General features: G+C 38.7%; 1 protein-coding gene across 2 annotated transcripts in view; it reads right to left on the bottom strand.

Moving 5' to 3' along the window:
- Nucleotides 1–18,370, bottom strand: part of LOC125304164 (transcription factor TFIIIB component B'' homolog) — a 102,444-nt gene that overhangs the window by 6,064 nt on the left and 78,010 nt on the right. For both annotated transcript variants that reach the window (XM_048258231.1, XM_048258232.1), the window contains exon 17: nucleotides 6,580–6,672. In XM_048258231.1, the coding sequence (XP_048114188.1) occupies nucleotides 6,580–6,672 (93 nt within the window). The remainder of the gene's footprint in view (nucleotides 1–6,579; nucleotides 6,673–18,370) is intronic.

Raw genomic sequence — 18,370 nt, 5'->3', positions numbered from 1 at the left:
ATGTAATCAAACGTAAATAACGCACAAATTAGTGACCTATTGTTCCAGAGTGGTTTGTCCTGGTGATTTTCCGTTTTTCGTTAGTGGCGTGCGCTATTAAAAGCTTCCATTTACTGCACCCTACTGCGGTGAGGTAGGGCTGTCAACAATATCGCAAAAGCTACCGGTACAATTTTCACAAAAGTTCTTGGAAAGGTGTAGCACAGGCTAAGGAAATCCCATACATGTTTGGAGCCAATCAGACTGAAAGGGAACATTTTCCATATTGTAGCCTATTCTCGCAATGATAGCGAAAGTGAAACGTTTTATTTTAAATGATGAATTTGTGCAAGCCTGTGTCATTTCTTTCATGTCTTTCAACTTAAATAATGCCTTCATATGCTAGTAGTAATGCCAGAAATTACCGTTTATAGGCCTCTTAGAAATGATTGTTGCATCTAGATGCGCACTCAATCGCGCATCCATGCAGGCAAAATGTGATCAAATGTGGCGACGGCGCACAAGTTGGAAAAAAACGTTTACAATACGTGATAGCCTACAGTTAATGTGAATCGCGGACAATAACCAAAGAAAGGAATTTGCACCTCCATTCACCAATTAAAGGCTGTAGTAGGCCTAGTGTTTCTACATGTTGGCACAAAACGTAATTTCTGTCAGAAGCCAGTCTATAATGCATACAGGGGTAACATGAGGTGAGTCAGACAGAAGAGGGCCTGTCTTAGTAGCCTATTCCTGAATCCTGTCCCTTTCAAACTACGTTAAAATTGTGTGATTAGCCGCCAGCATAATAAAATCTAAATTAAAAGACAAAATCTTATTAGGCTCCTAACCTATGAGTCTAAGCCTTAGTTTAAAAAAATCTTCAGGTGTATGTAATAAGTCAAAGAACCACATTCTGTGTAATATAGAGGTTATCATAAGATACTCTTGTACTCTTGTTTGTAATTTCTTTTAAAGTATACATTTTGAACACAAATGGAGTCACGGGTCCAGGGATGGATTACTGAATGGGCTTCCTGTGCCCAAGAGTTCAGGGGGCCCTGAAGCCCAAGACTCTGTGTGAAGTTGCTTCTTCTCCACCCTTATCTTTTCACAAAACTCACCAGAGGGGGGGGGCATCTGTGTCCAGGGGTTCATAATACATCCATGCCATGCCTATGTCCGTCAAAAGTTTGGAATAACCTAATTGACTGACCTAACTAATGACTTGTTTGTGATTTTTAATAATATTTTTGCATGGTAGGAAATGTATTGAAATTCTGTTTGGGGGTCTCTCAGACCCCACCACAGACTTGGTCCCCCCCAATGTTGACATCATGACTACGGCCTTGCCTAATACAATCAATTGGACCACAGTCTGGTCAAGGATAGTTATACAGTAGGCAGTGCTTCGACTTGGCCAGCTTCCCTCGCGGTCCGCTCGCGGGATCACGCGGTATTACGCAACTTTAATTTGTATTTTTCCAGTGACGCTGCAACGACGCTACAACAACCCAAACAACCGGCAGATGTCTCACAAGAAGTGAGCAGGGTGTCTCGTAAAAAGAAATGGAGCCTGGAAAACCCTACACAGACTTCACTGCAGACTGGTTTAGAAATAAATTAATAGCCAGAAATATGCCTGCCCTGCCCTAATAAAGAAATATTTGGTTAACTACGAGTGAATCCCGTTTGCAGCCGTAGAAGAAACGCAGGACAAATTAAACATTCTGGTTTTCTCCGAGTGCAACGATGATAGACAGACATCAGTTGGACAAAATATAGAGCATATTAACCTCCGTTGCTCAGCCAAATGCCTTCCTATTACGTCCTGTTATCACGGAGTTACAGGCGATAAACGATTTTTGATGGTCACAAGTTTACTTCATTAGCGTTTATTTTTTTGGATTATTAAAGAGTGTTTTTCAAGGCTTGACTTTGTGCTTATTCAGTAGATCATTTAGTGCTCTCCCCAATCCCAGACGTTCACATTGCATGTTTGTTTGTAATGGATGCAACCGTGAGATACGCTTGTCATAGGCCCCGATACCGAGCTCGAGCGAACCGATAGGTGCTCGAGCGACGGAGCACCCACGGAAAACATCGAGCACCCACGTGTGCCAGCTTACAGTCCCGGCTAAATTTACATTAATTTAAAATCAAACATCGCAGTTAATGTTAAATTCAGCATCTCTAATAATGTGATTGGCTATGTTGCTGTCAATCCCCTACTCCATATACTAACCACCAATGAGAGAGTCTCTCGTATGAAAATTCCTGACACTTCCCAACTGAAGAATTAACGCAAGGCTTTGTCGGGTCTTCAGCCCCGAATGTTTAAAATGTATGTAGCCCTGAATATCATTTTAAAAGCAGTCTGACAAAGCTTATTGTTTTGTGACACAGCTAAACACTGGTACCTCATAGAACGTCTATAGCATAGCCTAGGTGGTCGCAACTCACAAAAGTAAAGTAGATAGAAAGAACTCACGCAAATCTAGCCTACAACATGCAGACAGCTTCATGAGCAGGGGAGAGAGAGCGCGCGCACAGGTGCTTTATGATTGTTGGCTTCTGATCAGGGGTGGGCGATATCGTCTGCGATAATATTGTGATTGTTGTTTTAACGATGTGCAATTTGACATTATCGAGTATTTAAATTACTTATGGGGAAAAAACACTCGAAATCACGCATTGAAGACTCATACATTCCCAGGAGGTGTATGTGGGAGAAGCCCCTGGCTGCAGCAGAGCAAGTGTAACGTGATCACTAGTGGGTCACAACCCACATAGCAATTTCCTTTGGGCCGGATCCGCATAAAAGCCATTAGATCCGTCTGTAGCGGACATACGGTATCTGACTGTGGGCCAGGTCTGCTCCTGATACAGGTTTCAGCTCTGCTAGCAATGCTGTTTTATCACCGGTTTACAGATTTGTCCCAGGTCCAATTTCCACAACTCAACTGGAAGTCAGGAGATGCGTTTAAAATACAAAACACCGATTTGGCCCAAACCTGTGATACGGATATGAGCCGAAGGACCATTTTTTCACAGCAGACCCAGGTGGTAATGATATTAATTAAGGTGCTGATTCTGCTAAATTGACCTTTCCCTACTTCATTGTCAACTGGCTGCTAAAGAAAAAAAAGGTATTTTGGAATGGCACAAATTTAGAAACCATGGGGGTGCACTATGTTCCCATGGCCACTTCATTTCTACAGTAAGGCTGGAAAAGAAGATATAGTTGGCTCAATATTGATCATATGCTCGTTTCATTATTTTTATTATTACCTAGCAGTGGTAAAAGTAGTCAATTGTTGTTTGTGTCAGATCAAACAGTGCTATGAGACAACCCCATATTCTTGCCACGCATGCAGAAGTCCAAGCAGTAACGTTAATCAAGGATCTTTGGTTTGCTCACTGTCAATCTTTTGACATGATTTGCCAGCCTGGACTAGGACAGCCCAACTTTTCAAGTTAGGCTCTGCTTTTCTACTTTTTATCTCTGTTGGTTTATTCAGAGACAACAATAAGCAAACGAGCGATTGATAACTTTACTGTAAGGTTATACTATTATTTTCCAGCAATATAGGCTAGGCTACTAGCTTAGCTTGAGCAAAACAGCCATCACAATAACTAACTGTAATTGTGACTTAACCTATTTTCAAAAAGGAATAAATGGCTCATGTTTATTTTTTGTTGTTTCAGATTGACCATGGAGATGACTGAGGAAGACAGCCTGAATATCGATGGGAACAGTGGAATTGACACAACTTAAACTTTGTCTGGGATTGCACTTCTACAGCCAGGTTGTTGAATAAAAAAAATAATGACACTTATGTGTAAAGTTTTTTACCCCCTTGTGTTTGTAGCCTAGCTTATGTTTATCAGTTGAGCTGTTGGGAAAACGTTACGAACTTTAGCCTGGGTGAACCTATAACGAACCTGTTAGCAAATGTGTAGCAAACAGATTTTTCAGGATAATTAGCCCTAATTACCAATCACATTTCACATGTCAAATAAAGCCGGCTGATAAACGGGTCCGTACCACACACAATAAGCGGACCCGTATTGCATATGATAAACAGATCTGGAACACGTCAGTAACACAGACTACCATACGGAACTGGGCCAGTGTTAGCCCTTATTGGTACCAGATCCGTCAAACGGATCCAGACCAATTTTGGACCGATGTGCGTTTGGACGCCGGATCAGGTCCATTATGCAGATCCGTGCCGGACGTTGTGGTAGGTGTGGCCCAGTACCGTCCCAGTGTATGTTTGCTATCTGGGAACGTTATCCCACGCACGCCTAATGTTTATTTTGTGCAGCGAGAGTAGCCTACTTGGGATTTTATGCGGCTACTTCTGTTCAAGTAGCATTGATGAGACGGTCACGTTTTTTCCTACACGGTATTATATGGAGAGAAAACATTAGCCTTTGAGTATTTTTAATAGTCAGTTGTAAACAATTAACTATTCTCAAGTAACTCTTTTGTAAATGGACTGAAGTTCGCTGTAAATATCTACGTTTACCGATTATGCTAACGTTAGCATCTCTATGGGATTTCTCATATACATTAGCCATAAGCTAACGCATTAGTTTCTATTCTGTAACTTGGAATGCTAGCCTACATAGAAGGAAATAACTGATATGTACTCTGTTGGTCTGCTTAGTTTTACAGTGAATCCTATGTAAAGGTTTGAAAGGAACTTCAGCCTCAGACTTTCTCTTGGGAAACTGTTAGGCCTATTCATTTTCTCTAATGTAGCTGGCTAGACCATGTCATTGCCACACACCCAAGTGGGGGCAGAATTGGAAATGTGTCAGATTGACAATGCATTGGTTGATTTGGTTAAAAAGTCACAGGTTAGGTTATTGGTGTAATGATGCTATTCATAAATAATTAGCGGTAAAGTAACTCAGACTTTAACAAAACATTTTTTTTAAAGGATATCGACTAATAATCGTTATCGTCAAAATCACAAAAAATATTGAGATATTATTTTTTGTCCATATCGCCCACCCCTACTTCTGATGGCATCTTGCTAATTCACTGAACTGCATTAGGTGACACAAATGGTATTGCCTTTATCTTATAACTCCTTGTCTGAGCGACTACCAGGCCTATGGTTTTGAAAAGTCAGATGTTCCCTGACAAAGACATTCAAAAATTAAGAATGTTTATTGACTTGAAAAATACGCTAATTTTTGCAAACTCCCTTCATTCAACCCTTGAAGACATCGCGGTGTGGTGCGATGTAGATCGTTTCTCGTACCATTTAATTTCTCAGAATTTAGGTCTGCTAGGCCTACAATAACGTCATCACCAAATACATCTTTTATTTTTAGTTGATCAACCACAAAGAGTAGCATAGGCCTACTGTGCACAGTGCACTGACGACCGTAGCAGCCCAAGGTAACCAGTTGTTGTAGATGAAGGGCAACCACTTGTTTCAGATAGCCTGGACAACATGTTACCTGGGTGTTGCCTACGTTATTAATTGATGGTAGCCTACAATAGTTAATTGTATCGCGTAACATATTAGTTGGCTCAAAGAGTAGGGAATCAGGCTGGAGAGAGTCACGCGTGTGTTGCTTTTACGGGATCGAATCCAGTTTAATGCTAGTTTTCAAAACATATTTTTTACATGTCTTTTGTCCAAGTGGCTGTAATGTAGCCGAGCACTCATGGCGTATGAAAAGCGACTTCAAACCGCCTAAAACAACTTGTTTGTGAATGTCTGACAACTGCTGCAGCGCATGCACGCGCAAGGAAACCAGTAGGTGGAGAAACAAGAAGGCACACAACACCGGAACGATTTTAAGGCTATTTCGCATAGGCTACTCAATGGTGCCATTTCACACGCATTATAGCGACCCCCAATCACCGGGGTTAGGTGGAAGGTGTTAACAGATGATTGGCGTAGCCTACAGTGGACTAGGGCTGTCAAAATTGCTCAAAAATGACGTTCGAATATCCCCTCTAAAATAAACACATGTATTCGAATATATTGGAATATCTAGGCTATATTATTTGCGCATTACGTCAGTGACGCGCATCATGTCATCTGTTTTTAACTTTTTGTATGGTTATTGCCTGACAGGGGGGATCCCAAGCAGCTTTCAGCCATAATGCTACTTTGAGAACATTTCCTAATTCACCCGACACTGATATTTAATTTTTTTTAACTATTTCGGCATAGCTCCAACATTACCTTTCCATATAATGCACCCCAAGCCATTTTGTAACTACATTCTTAACAATTCTCTAATTTTCTCTACCTCTGAAATGGCTTTTTTATACACATAGAAATGCCACCTGATGTGTGGCAAGTGCCCAACACTGGGGCATTGAGTTTATGATAAGATTGAAGACCTCTTAATGGCCCACCAACATTTTCCCAGGAGGTCTCCCTTCCCAGTACAAAGCAAAGCAAGCCCACATTTGGTAGTCATTTAGTAGTAATAGGGCATATTCTGGAATTATTCAATTGGCCAGTCTTGACAATACAAAGTTTCCGGCATAAAAACTTGCATACTTTCAGCATACCAATATGCAGTTCTTGCCATTTTTTTAACATATAGTGTTCAACTTACCGGAATTAGATGCACAGTTGATCTGTCTCACATGACCTGGGTTTCCAATGGTCAGCAGAGTTTGGGCTGCCTCCTTATAACTTTCCTCAGATACTAAGGATCACGTGAGAATGTAAGTCAAATAAGTACATTTGATTAAAATATAATGTATAACTCTAAGTTGAAACTCCACAAAAGGTTGGTCCTTCAGAAAGTCACTGTCATTCATTCATTTTGATGGTATATGGGCATGTGAAGGACACATGTATGCAAGGTTTTGCTTGCATTTCAGGTAGCTAGTTCTAGAACAAAACTTGCAAAGTGCTGCTTTAGGGGTCCTGTACGCAATAGGGACAAGCAAATTTATTTCAGATTTCACTCAAAGCAAATTTGGGGCAGGGTAAGTTTTTCCATTTTTCCAATTTTGGCCAGGTTGACAGAAGCTAAAGGCTACTACATCTACGGTACCACATAAATAACAATGACATTCCACAAGTGACAATTAACATATCAGTGACAAAACATATTTCAAGGCATTTATATTTGCAATGGCTAGATCAGGAGTGCCCAAATTCTTCTCCGTCAAGGCCCAAAAAATAATCAAGGCGGAGAGCCGTGGGTCAAAACTTAATGTTCACGTTGTGAACCATTACATTTAAATGTATTGCATATTTGAGCAAATTTAACATTCTATAAAAGGTAGACTATTTTTAAGAAAAAAACACTACTCTTTATTGTGCTTTACTGTGTTTACAGAAACTTTCATTAATATAATGAAATGATTGAACATCCATATAGCTGTTTTAAGGAGTAGAAATATATGTTGTATCTGAAGCGATCAAATTTTTTGAAGAAAAGCTTATGGAGCAATAATTCTATGTCTTGGAAAAAAGTTATTTACACTAGAGTTCTCAACGGGCCTAAAAATTACAACCCGACCCGGCCCGTGGCTTTTAAAGCCCGGACCCGATGTAACCCGACACATCAACATGAATTATCTGCCCGAACCCGGCCTGCGGCCCGACGTAAAACATAAGCTTAGGCTACGTTTTGACTATTAAACCCTGACTTTATTTAGGTGAAGATTCAACACATTAGTGTGACAATTTACTTGGTGATTTTCTCCTCTTCTGGCGTATCGTGACGGCAGAACCATGCCAACTTTGGATGCGGTTATCTAAGCGATACTTTTTGCAATACCCTCGATATACATATCGTTGGAAAGCTTAGTTTATGGCCGTTCATATGAGCACAATAACTTAATTTTGTAAATTTTACCAAAGCGACTTGCAGGGTCACATATTTCATCAGCACCTTGCATTTTGAGCATTGCACATAACCTGTAGAATTTCCATCAGAATCCAGCACCACTCCAAACACTTTCCAGACCTCTGATTTTCCCACTCCTGTAGTAGCGATGGTGAATTCACCTGCGGCAAGTTTAGCCTACTTTTCAACAACTCCATCTTCTTCTCCAGGCTAAAGGCGTGCACGCAGCGGCAGGTCTGCCTCTGCCCCTCTCCATGATGCACGTTGCACGCAGCAGCAGACTTTCTTTACGGTGAACAGCTGCGATGATTAATAGGTTAAATGTTTTTTTGTTTTTTTTCACTGAGCAGAAAAGATTAAGCCCGAGGTCCGACCCGACCCGAGTCATTTGCTTATATTTTCGACCCGAACCCGGCCCGAACCTACGGGTCCCGTCCCGGTTTAAGCCAACGATTTGATTCTTTTAAATACTTCAAAATGTGTAGCAATCCGAGACTGTGAAATCAGGTAGGTTACAGAGTTTGTTCTCTTACACCCCCCCCACTCCCTAAAACCTCCTGTCACTAGCTAAATGCTTTCAAATTTAACATGGTTTAAACTCATATGTTGCAGTATAAGTTTTCTGTCACTGCAATAAAACTAGCCTATTTGGAATATTTTGTAGGCCTGCTGTTCCTTTTATGAGAACAATTTAACTGACTGATCAATTTTTCATAGGCTATTGAATGCTTTAAATGTGAATGCCATAAACAATTAACTAGATTAGCATGGTTCTTCACGAAGTTGTCATCTAAATGCAGTGTTTTGTAGGCTATTCAAAGCATTTCACGTTCATCACTCAGTTGTGGTGTAGGCCTATGTCTTAAGTGATCGCTGTCCCTTTAAATGCCTGGGACTTTAAATTAACGTTTTAACTCCATGCTGTTTTTGTTGGACAGCACCGTCTTTGATTCAGTTTTTCTACCGTTTTAATAAATGACACACGCACTTAGTGGTTACAAGTAAGGAATTGTTTTCACTCGTGTTCTTGCAATCCCCACGTAACATTAGATACTAGGTCTAGGTTACATAAAAAACTAGAAAATGCAATTCCAGGGAATTACCATTGCATGTAAATGCAAAAAAGCTGCTTTGTATAACATTAAATTACTTACAGTATGATTATTCAGATTACATAGACATGTCCAGTATTCTTGAAAACCACTTACTTGATTAGATGTTAGCTTAGAGTCAGGGTATCTGCACATTTTCCAAGTGCAAATTTAAAGACTTTTAAGACCTTTTCAAGACATCTAAATGGAAAAATTAAGACTATACCACGGCAAAAAAGATACAACTCAAAACTGTTTTATGCAATAGTTTTTTTCTACTAATTTTAACACCCACCCCATTTTGGATGTCTACAGACGTTACCAAATATATTTTGGCAAAAAAAAAAATTGTGTATTTACCTTCACAGCTATAAATGCCCAATTTTAGGGTCTGGGCTGCTTGCTTTTGAAGCTGGCTGTACATATCTGGTTGTGCTACTGTCTGAGGCTGTTCTTCACCTGTGTCTGTAGTAGCCTAGGCTACTTGCATGTGTACTGGACTGGACTCCCTTCAATTTTTTGACTATTTAAATATTTTAATAAGCCTACTAACTTTACTAGGCACGAAACGTAAGGCATATTTTTACCATTTTCACACCTTTAACGACACCTGTGAAAAACACCTTCACTCTGCAACCACTACACTTCCTTCAGTAGCCTTAGAGCCTCAATTACACAAAACCGGATGGAGACATTTCACTCGCTCTCTACTTTCTGGCAGTCCCATACACAAATTGAATACCTCCTTTTTAAAAAATTCAAGACATTCCAGTCAATTTAAGACTTTTTAGGCCTTAAAAACTGAAAGTTGTATTTAATACTTTTTTAAGACTTTTTAAGGATCCACGGGAACCCTGTAGAGTATATGACAGTCAGTAAAATAAATTGTTATTTCAATATTGATCAACATTCTTTGTTTTAATACAGCAGAATGATACTCAGAATACACTAATGAACACTTAACAACCAATGTAAGCTTGAAGTAAAAAAAAAAAAAAAAATCACAGTTGTGTGTGTGTGTGTGTGTGTGTGTGTGTGTGTGTGTGTGTGTGTGTGTGTGTGTGTGTGTGTGTATACAGAACTTGATAATGCCAATCATATTATCCTAAAACAGATCTATTTATCAGTGGTAATTCTGAAATGGCAGCAAGAGCTAGAGGTCTCAGTTAATTGTAATAAATAGGTCACTTTTGATGGTGATATAGACTGAAGAACAAGATTCAGCCCTTCAGATGATCAGTTTTAGACAGAACTTAGGTTAGAATCTTAATTTTCACACAGCACAGCTCAGGTCTAAAAACAGAGGTCTAACAGCACAGCTACGTTTCACAGATGTCACAGCACATGATTCAAATGTATGCATGCTTCATATAGTTGTCGGCATAGTCCTCCTGCAACAATATAATACTCCGAATGTCTCAGTGTAGATCTCAGATCTACGTCTATAGTTCAAAGGTATGTGCAGATATGTTGAGATATGGTCACATGTTTTTAGGAATTAATGTTAGTGTTAATGTCAGCGATGTATGGTTGGCAGGATGTGCACACAGACAGGCACACACATAATGTAATACACGGTCATCACCACACTGGTCTGGTCCCTAAAAGACAAATTGTTCAATACAACTTAAACATTTAAGTGAGGTTGTTGCACCATAAATCTGTAATCGTAGTTAAATATACTAGCCTATAGTATTTCACTGCAAAACAAAGCAACATTTTGTGTTTTATTAATTTCTGTTTAAGGATAGTTGATAGCCGAACAGTTTAAAGTAAATAGCTTAGAACACTTTGTAGGCAAAGGGTGTGTTGTTGCTGTTGATAATCATAAACTGAGTCTTAAGGATGGACCATTCTGATATTAAGCATCTTGATAACCAACTACACTATATCTTACAGCTTGCTAGGTCTGTTATCCACATTTTTCTACAGATTACGATGTAGTCCTACTTTAGGATGTAGCCTACAACAACTGGGAAGCTTTAATTTATAGGCCAGAATAATGCAGAAATGAGTAGGCTAGGCAAAGTAAACATACTCTGTATCTATGTTGACAGCACAAACGTTATACCTCAACTTCTGTAGTGTGTTTTAACAGTACTTTGGTCATATGATCCGTTTCCAAACAGTAAGGTTTTCATCAGATCCCTTTCCACAGATTATCAAGAGCCAGATGGTATAACGTTAGTTAAAACGCTACTGGTTAGTGAGCAAATGTAACGTTAACGTCAGTGCTTAGCTGGGAGCGACGTTAGGTTTGAATGTCGTTAACGTTATCGAAACCTACAGCTAACCGGTCAATTTAAAGTGACGACTTATTAACGTTGATTAGGTGGGTTTCATAACTTTCCTTACATAATAAATATCAACGGATAGGATAGCTTCTAAGTGCTAACGTTAACTATTCCCCTAACGTTAGAACTACCGAGTTTGGCTACTTGTGACCCATCATTTCATACATAGCTATAGTATAGAATGCTACATAACATAATGTTTGACGACACAAATGAGTCAAATACCAAAAATCGTACCACTTACCTTGTCTGTAGTTAGAGAAATGTGCCTCTGGAGGAGAGTTTTACGAGCAAGTAAAGGATCACGGCAGGCCAAAACGTTCAGAAGATTCACAGCTCCAGTGGTAGAAAGATTGCAGTGGACCAGCTGTTGATTGCCTTCAGGTGCAGGTCAAGTCATAATGCTAAAAGTTGCCGCCACGGCAGTCAATGTTAAGTCTATGGGATTTTATTGCTCTTTTATCGTAATTATCTCAAAAAGTATAAAGTTCACAAATATGAAAAATACATTGTACGATTGTCCGTTACAAGAGCTTTGTATGAGTCTTTGAATGAGGTCAGACGGTTCAGCGGTTTCAGTCGCATTAAACGTTGAATTTGGTCGGAAGAATAAGAACTAGAAATGCAATTCCAAGGAATTACCAGTGCATGAAAATGCTAAAGTTTTGATGTAAAATATCATGTATAGTTACAACAGATAATACAGAGATGGTTACTACGGTGATGCTAGGATAGACATGGTGGTTGCATAGCTTAATAAAAGTTGATAGTTTAAAAGTAGACTGTTTAAAAGCTGAATGTAGATAGTTTAAAAGTTGTTGATAGACAGCTAGTTTAATAGATAGTTTAAAAGTAGACCATTTAAAAGTTGAAGGTAAATAGTTTAAAAGTTGTTGACAGACTGGAAGTTGAATGAATGTTGATATTCAAATAGTTTAATGGCTGTGTATAGGTAGATATTTGACGATAACTGAAAGTTGGAATGGCTCTAATGTTTGCTAGCAGTTATGCTAAGATTTTTAACTATGCTAACCATGTTACTTAGCTAACTTAGCTAATCATTTTTAGCAGTTATGCTAACTATGCTAACATGTTGGCATGCTAACTATGCTAACCATGTTACTTTAGCTAACCTAGCTAATAATTTTTAACAGTTTTGCTAAAAATGCTAACTAGCATGCTAACATGCTAATTATCTTAACCATATGACTTAGCTAACCTAGCTAATCATTTTTAGCAGTTTTGTTAAAATGTTATGATGTTAATGCTAGCATGCTAACTTGCTAACCATGCTAACTAGCTACAGTGGGTAGGAGTCATAGTTGATGAAGTGTTGACATAGTTGATGACAAGTTAAAAGTTGTTGATAGACAGCTAGTGAATGTATATAGTTTAAAAGTTGAATGTAGATAGTTTAAAAGCTGTTGATAGACAACTAGTTTAATAGATAGATAGTTTAAAAGTAGACCGTTTATAAGTTGAATGTAAAAAGTTCAGTAGTTTAATGGGTTACATTGTTTAACAGTGGATTATTGTAGTAAGGACTTTTATTTTGAAACAGTTTTGGGCAGAGGAAAAAGTTGAATAGGATGTGTAGTCTTAATTGACCCAGATTGTATGCTTAAAGCCTGAGGCTGCAGGTGGCCTGAACACCTGCCATAGGATTCTAATTGCTTAACGGCCGTATTATGATGTCACAATCGGCAATGTTAAGTCTATGGGGATTTTAAAAATGTTTTTCTTTAATAGTTTAAAAAAGTATAAAAGTTTCAAAGTTGAAAAGTCATACCAACCCGATCTGTTTGAAAACCTACGTTACAAAGTTTGAATGAAGTTTCTAAGTTAAACTGTTGAAGAGAAATTGCGTACGGAAAAAGTGGTAAGCGGAAATAATAATAATAATAATAATAATAATAATAATAATAATAATAATAATAAAAAAGCATTTCCTGAAGGAAATACAGTGCATGAAAAGGCAAAAATATGATGTAAAATATCACACAGAGTAAAAACAAACTATATTGGTTGCTAGGTAGATGAGGTTTAATATAGTTAGAATGACTGAACAGTTAAATAAGTGGATAGTTTAAATGGTTAAATTATTTAGGTAGATAGTTGACGATAACTGACACTTGGAATGGCTCTAATGTTTGCTAGCAGTTATGCTAACTATGTTAACAAAGATAATAATGTTAACCAAGTTACTATGCTAACAATGTTAAAATCTTAAGTATCTTAACCATGTGACTTAGCTAACTTAGTTAATTATTTTTAGCAGTTATGTTAACTATGCTAACCATGTTACTTAGCTAACTTAACTAACAGTTATGTTAACTATGCTAAACATGTTAACTAACTAACATCCTATCCTAACCATGTCACTTAGCTGACTTAGCTAATCATTTTAAGCAGTTTTGCTAAAAATGTTAACTAGCATGTTAGCATGCTAACTATGCTAACCATATGACTTAGCTAACTTAGCTAATAATTTTTAGCAGTTTTGTTAAAAATGCTAACTAGCATGCTAACTATGCTAACCATGTGACTTAGCTAACTTAGCTAACTAGCTACAGTGGGTAGGAGTCATAGTTGATGACAAGTAACAGTTACAATGGCTGAACAGTTGAAAAGTTCAGTAGTTTAAAGGGTTAAATTGTTTAACAGTGAAATATTGTAGTGAGGACTTTTATTTTGAAACAGTTTTTGGCAGAAGAAGCAGTTGAATAGGGTGTGTAGTCTTAATAGGGCCAGTTTGTATGCTTAAAGCCTGAGACTGGCAGTTGATGCAGGTGGCCCGAACACCTGCCATAGGATTCTAATTGCTTAACGGCTCTATTGTGATGTCATCAGCCCATGTTAAGTCTATGGGGAAATTTTGACTAGTTTTTCATTAATAGTTTAAAAAAGTATAAAAGTTACAAAGTTGAAAAATACAAAGCCCACATGTCCTAAGTAAGACCCACGAACATAGTTTGAATGAAGTTTCTCACGTTAAACGGTTTTAAGCTGCATTAACTGCGTTAGAAGAAGAAGAAGAATAATAAGAAGAAAAAGCCTTGGAATAACAGTACAGTGCATTTTCATGCACTGTAATAAGAAGAAGAAAAAGCCTTGGAATAACAGTACAGTGCATTTTCATGCACTGTAATAAGAAGAAGAAGAAGAATAAGAAGCCTAGGAAGAACAGTACAGTGCATTTTCATGCACTGTAATAAGAAGAAGCCTAGGAAGAACAGTACAGTGCATTTTCATGCACTGTAATAAGAAGAAGCCTAGGAAGAACAGTACAGTGCATTTTCATGCACTGTAATAAGAAGAAGAAGTTGCCTAGGAAGAACAGTACAGTGCATTTTCATGCACTGTAATAATAATAAGAAGTTGCCTAGGAAGAACAGTACAGTGCATTTTCATGCACTGTAACAACAGCGATAACAGTCCATTGCATTTACATGCAATGCAAAAAAGTTAGGTCTACTATGTCAGTGACTAGTTCGAACTTTGTTACTGATGGGCTAGGTGGAATAATTTCATTATTGCACGATTCTGGATGATCACAGTCAGACAGCTGAACGAAAGCACACTAGTCAAGTCCACAGTTGTTAAAACTTCCAGCTGAAGTAGCCTAGTGCGAACTGAGAGTTGCCTCCTAACGGAGTGAGTGTAGCCTATATGTAAATGCAATGGACAGTTATCGCTGTTCTTCTTATTCTTCCGACCAAATTCAACGTTTAATGCGACTGAAACCGCTGAACCGTCTAACCTCATTCAAAGACTCATACAAAGCTCTTGTAACGGACAATCGTACAATGTATTTTTCATATTTGTGAACTTTATACTTTTTGAGATATTTACGATAAAACAGCAATAAAATCCCATAGACTTAACATTGACTGCCGTGGCGGCAACTTTTAGCATTATGACGTGACCTGCACCTGAAGGCAATCAACAGCTGGTCCGCTGCAATCTTTCTACCACTGGAGCTGTGAATCTTCTGAACGTTTTGGCCTGCCGTGATGCTTTACTTGCTCGTAAAACTCTCCTCCAAAGGCACATTTCTCTAACTACAGACAAGGTAAGTGGTCCGATTTTTGGTATTTGACTCATTTATGTCGTCAAACATTATGTTATGTAGCATTCTATACTATGTATGAAATGATAGGTCACAAGTAGCCAAACTCGGTAGTTCTAACGTTAGGGGAATAGTTAACGTTAGCACTTATCCTATCCGTTGATATTTATTATGTAAGGAAAGTTATGAAACCCACCTAATCAACGTTAATAAGTCGTCACTTTACATTGACCGGTTAGCTGTAGGTTTCGATAACGTTAGCTAACGACATTCAAACCTAACGTCGCTCCCAGCTAAGCACTGACGTTAACGTTACATTTGCTCACTAACCAGTAGCGTTTTAACTAACGTTATACCATCTGGCTCTTGATAATCTGTGGAAAGGGATCTGATGAAAACCTTACTGTTTGGAAACGGATCATATGACCAAAGTACTGTTAAAACACACTACAGAAGTTGAGGTATAACGTTTGTGCTGTCAACATAGATACAAAGTATGTTTACTTTGCCTAGCCTACTCATTTCTGCATTATTCTGGCCTATAAATTAAAGCTTCCCAGTTGTTGTAGGCTACATCCTAAAGTAGGACTACATCGTAATCTGTAGAAAAAATGTGGATAACAGACCTAGCAAGCTGTAAGATATAGTGTAGTTGGTTATCAAGATGCTTAATATCAGAATGGTCCATCCTTAAGACTCAGTTTATGATTATCAACAGCAACAACACACCCTTTGCCTACAAAGTGTTCTAAGCTATTTACTTTAAACTGTTCGGCTATCAACTATCCTTAAACAGAAATTAATAAAACACAAAATGTTGCTTTGTTTGCAGTGAAATACTATAGGCTAGTATATTTAACTACGATTACAGATTTATGGTGCAACAACCTCACTTAAATGTTTAAGTTGTATTGAACAATTGTACACATTCCATGTTTTTGGTATAACTCTAACTTGTCTGCTTTTGTCTTTTAGGGACCAGACCAGTGTGGTGATGACCGTGTATTACATTATGTGTGTGCCTGTCTGTGTGCACATCCTGCCAACCATACATCGCTGACATTAACACTAACATTAATTCCTAAAAACATGTGACCATATCTCAACATATCTGCACATACCTTTGAACTATAGACGTAGATCTGAGATCTACACTGAGACATTCGGAGTATTATATTGTTGCAGGAGGACTATGCCGACAATTATATGAAGCATGCATACATTTGAATCATGTGCTGTGACATCTGTGAAACGTAGCTGTGCTGTTAGACCTCTGTTTTTAGACCTGAGCTGTGCTGTGTGAAAATTAAGATTCTAACCTAAGTTCTGTCTAAAACTGATCATCTGAAGGGCTGAATCTTGTTCTTCAGTCTATATCACCATCAAAAGTGACCTATTTATTACAATTAACTGAGACCTCTAGCTCTTGCTGCCATTTCAGAATTACCACTGATAAATAGATCTGTTTTAGGATAATATGATTGGCATTATCAAGTTCTGTATGTATGTGTATATATATATATATATATATATATATATATATATATATATATATATATATATATAACTGTATATTTTGATTTTTTTTTTTTTTTTTACTTCAAGCTTACATTGGTTGTTAAGTGTTCATTAGTGTATTCTGAGTATCATTCTGCTGTATTGAAATAACAATTTATTTTTACTGACTGTCATATACTCTAAGCTAACATCTAATCAAGTAAGTGGTTTTCAAGAATACTAGACACGTCTATGTAATCTGAATAATCATACTGTAAGTAATTTAATGTTATACACAGCAGCTTTTTTGCATTTACATGCAATGGTAATTCCCTGGAATTGCATTTTCTAGTTTCTTAGCTGCTATCAGAGTGGTAGGCTAGCCTACATCTACCGCTCCTTTGCTACATGAACAAATATTATCAGATGAGTGACAGAAGCCCCGGACATTTGACCAGCAGGCCCATAAACGCTGCTCTGGTTCCTCTGGTAGCCTACGGTAGGGCCTAGATGACGTGAAAAAAGCGAGGGTCGCCGAAAAGCATCCCTGCATCCTCGCCCCTAAAAAAAACCTCATCGGATCTGCACAATTCATATTAGTCACCCATAGCCGAAGTCGCCCAAAGGAACGTAAAGGAGGCACCGAAAAGCGCGCTGTTTGCATCCCTGTAATATCAGCTGAGGCAAAAAGGCGAAAATGTTGTTGGCGTCGCTGATAGGCTGTCAACCACGGAACTCTAAACATGTAGACACAAATATTAAGCAAACATGTAAATGTTGTGATGAAAAATGTACTACCAAGTCAAATCATTTATTACCTTTTACTACCTTTCAAGGGCCTTCATTTTGGTAGATTCTTTTTACTACCGCGCGAACACCCTGACTTGTCATAATTTGGTTGCCCGGGGCAACGGTTACTGTCGAGCCCTGGTGTCACCACTCTCAAACGGATTACCACTTTCCCTAATCAGAAGCCATGGATGAACAGTGAGGTCAGACTCCTGCTGAAGGCACGAGACATGACATTCAGATCAGGTGATGCTCAAGCCTATAGTATAGCTCATCCAGGGCTAACCTGAAGAGGGGCATCAAAAAGGCCAAGCAAAACCACAAGCTAAGGATCGAGGATCACTTCAAGAGTAACTCTGACCTCCGAAGCATGTGGCAAAGCATCCAGGCCATCACAGACTACAAAACTACACCAAACCCCCCTACCACAACACCTCCTGAGTTGAACCATTTCTATGGCCACTTTGACGGGGACAACAAGGAGGTGGCCATCAAGGCTGGTCTCTGCAAAACAACAGCCCCTCACACTCTGTCCCACCGATGTGTGTGCAGCACTAATGGACGTAAGGCTACTGGTCCTCAGGGCCTGCGCTGTGCAGCTAACTGAGGTTTGAACTGAAATATTTAACCGGTCACTAGACCAGGCAGCTGTGCTTTAAAATCACCTCCATCGTGCCAGTGCCAAAACACTCCACTACCAAGAGCCTTAATGACTTCTGTCCAGTTGCACTCACCCCAATCATCATGAAGTGCTTCGAGAGGCTGGTCCTGGCCCACCTCAAGACCTGCTTACCACTAGGCCT

Source organism: Alosa alosa, chromosome 12, assembly GCF_017589495.1.
Source record: "Alosa alosa isolate M-15738 ecotype Scorff River chromosome 12, AALO_Geno_1.1, whole genome shotgun sequence".
NCBI classification, from domain to species: Eukaryota; Metazoa; Chordata; class Actinopteri; order Clupeiformes; family Clupeidae; genus Alosa; species Alosa alosa.
This window is presented reverse-complemented; position numbering and strand designations above follow the sequence as displayed.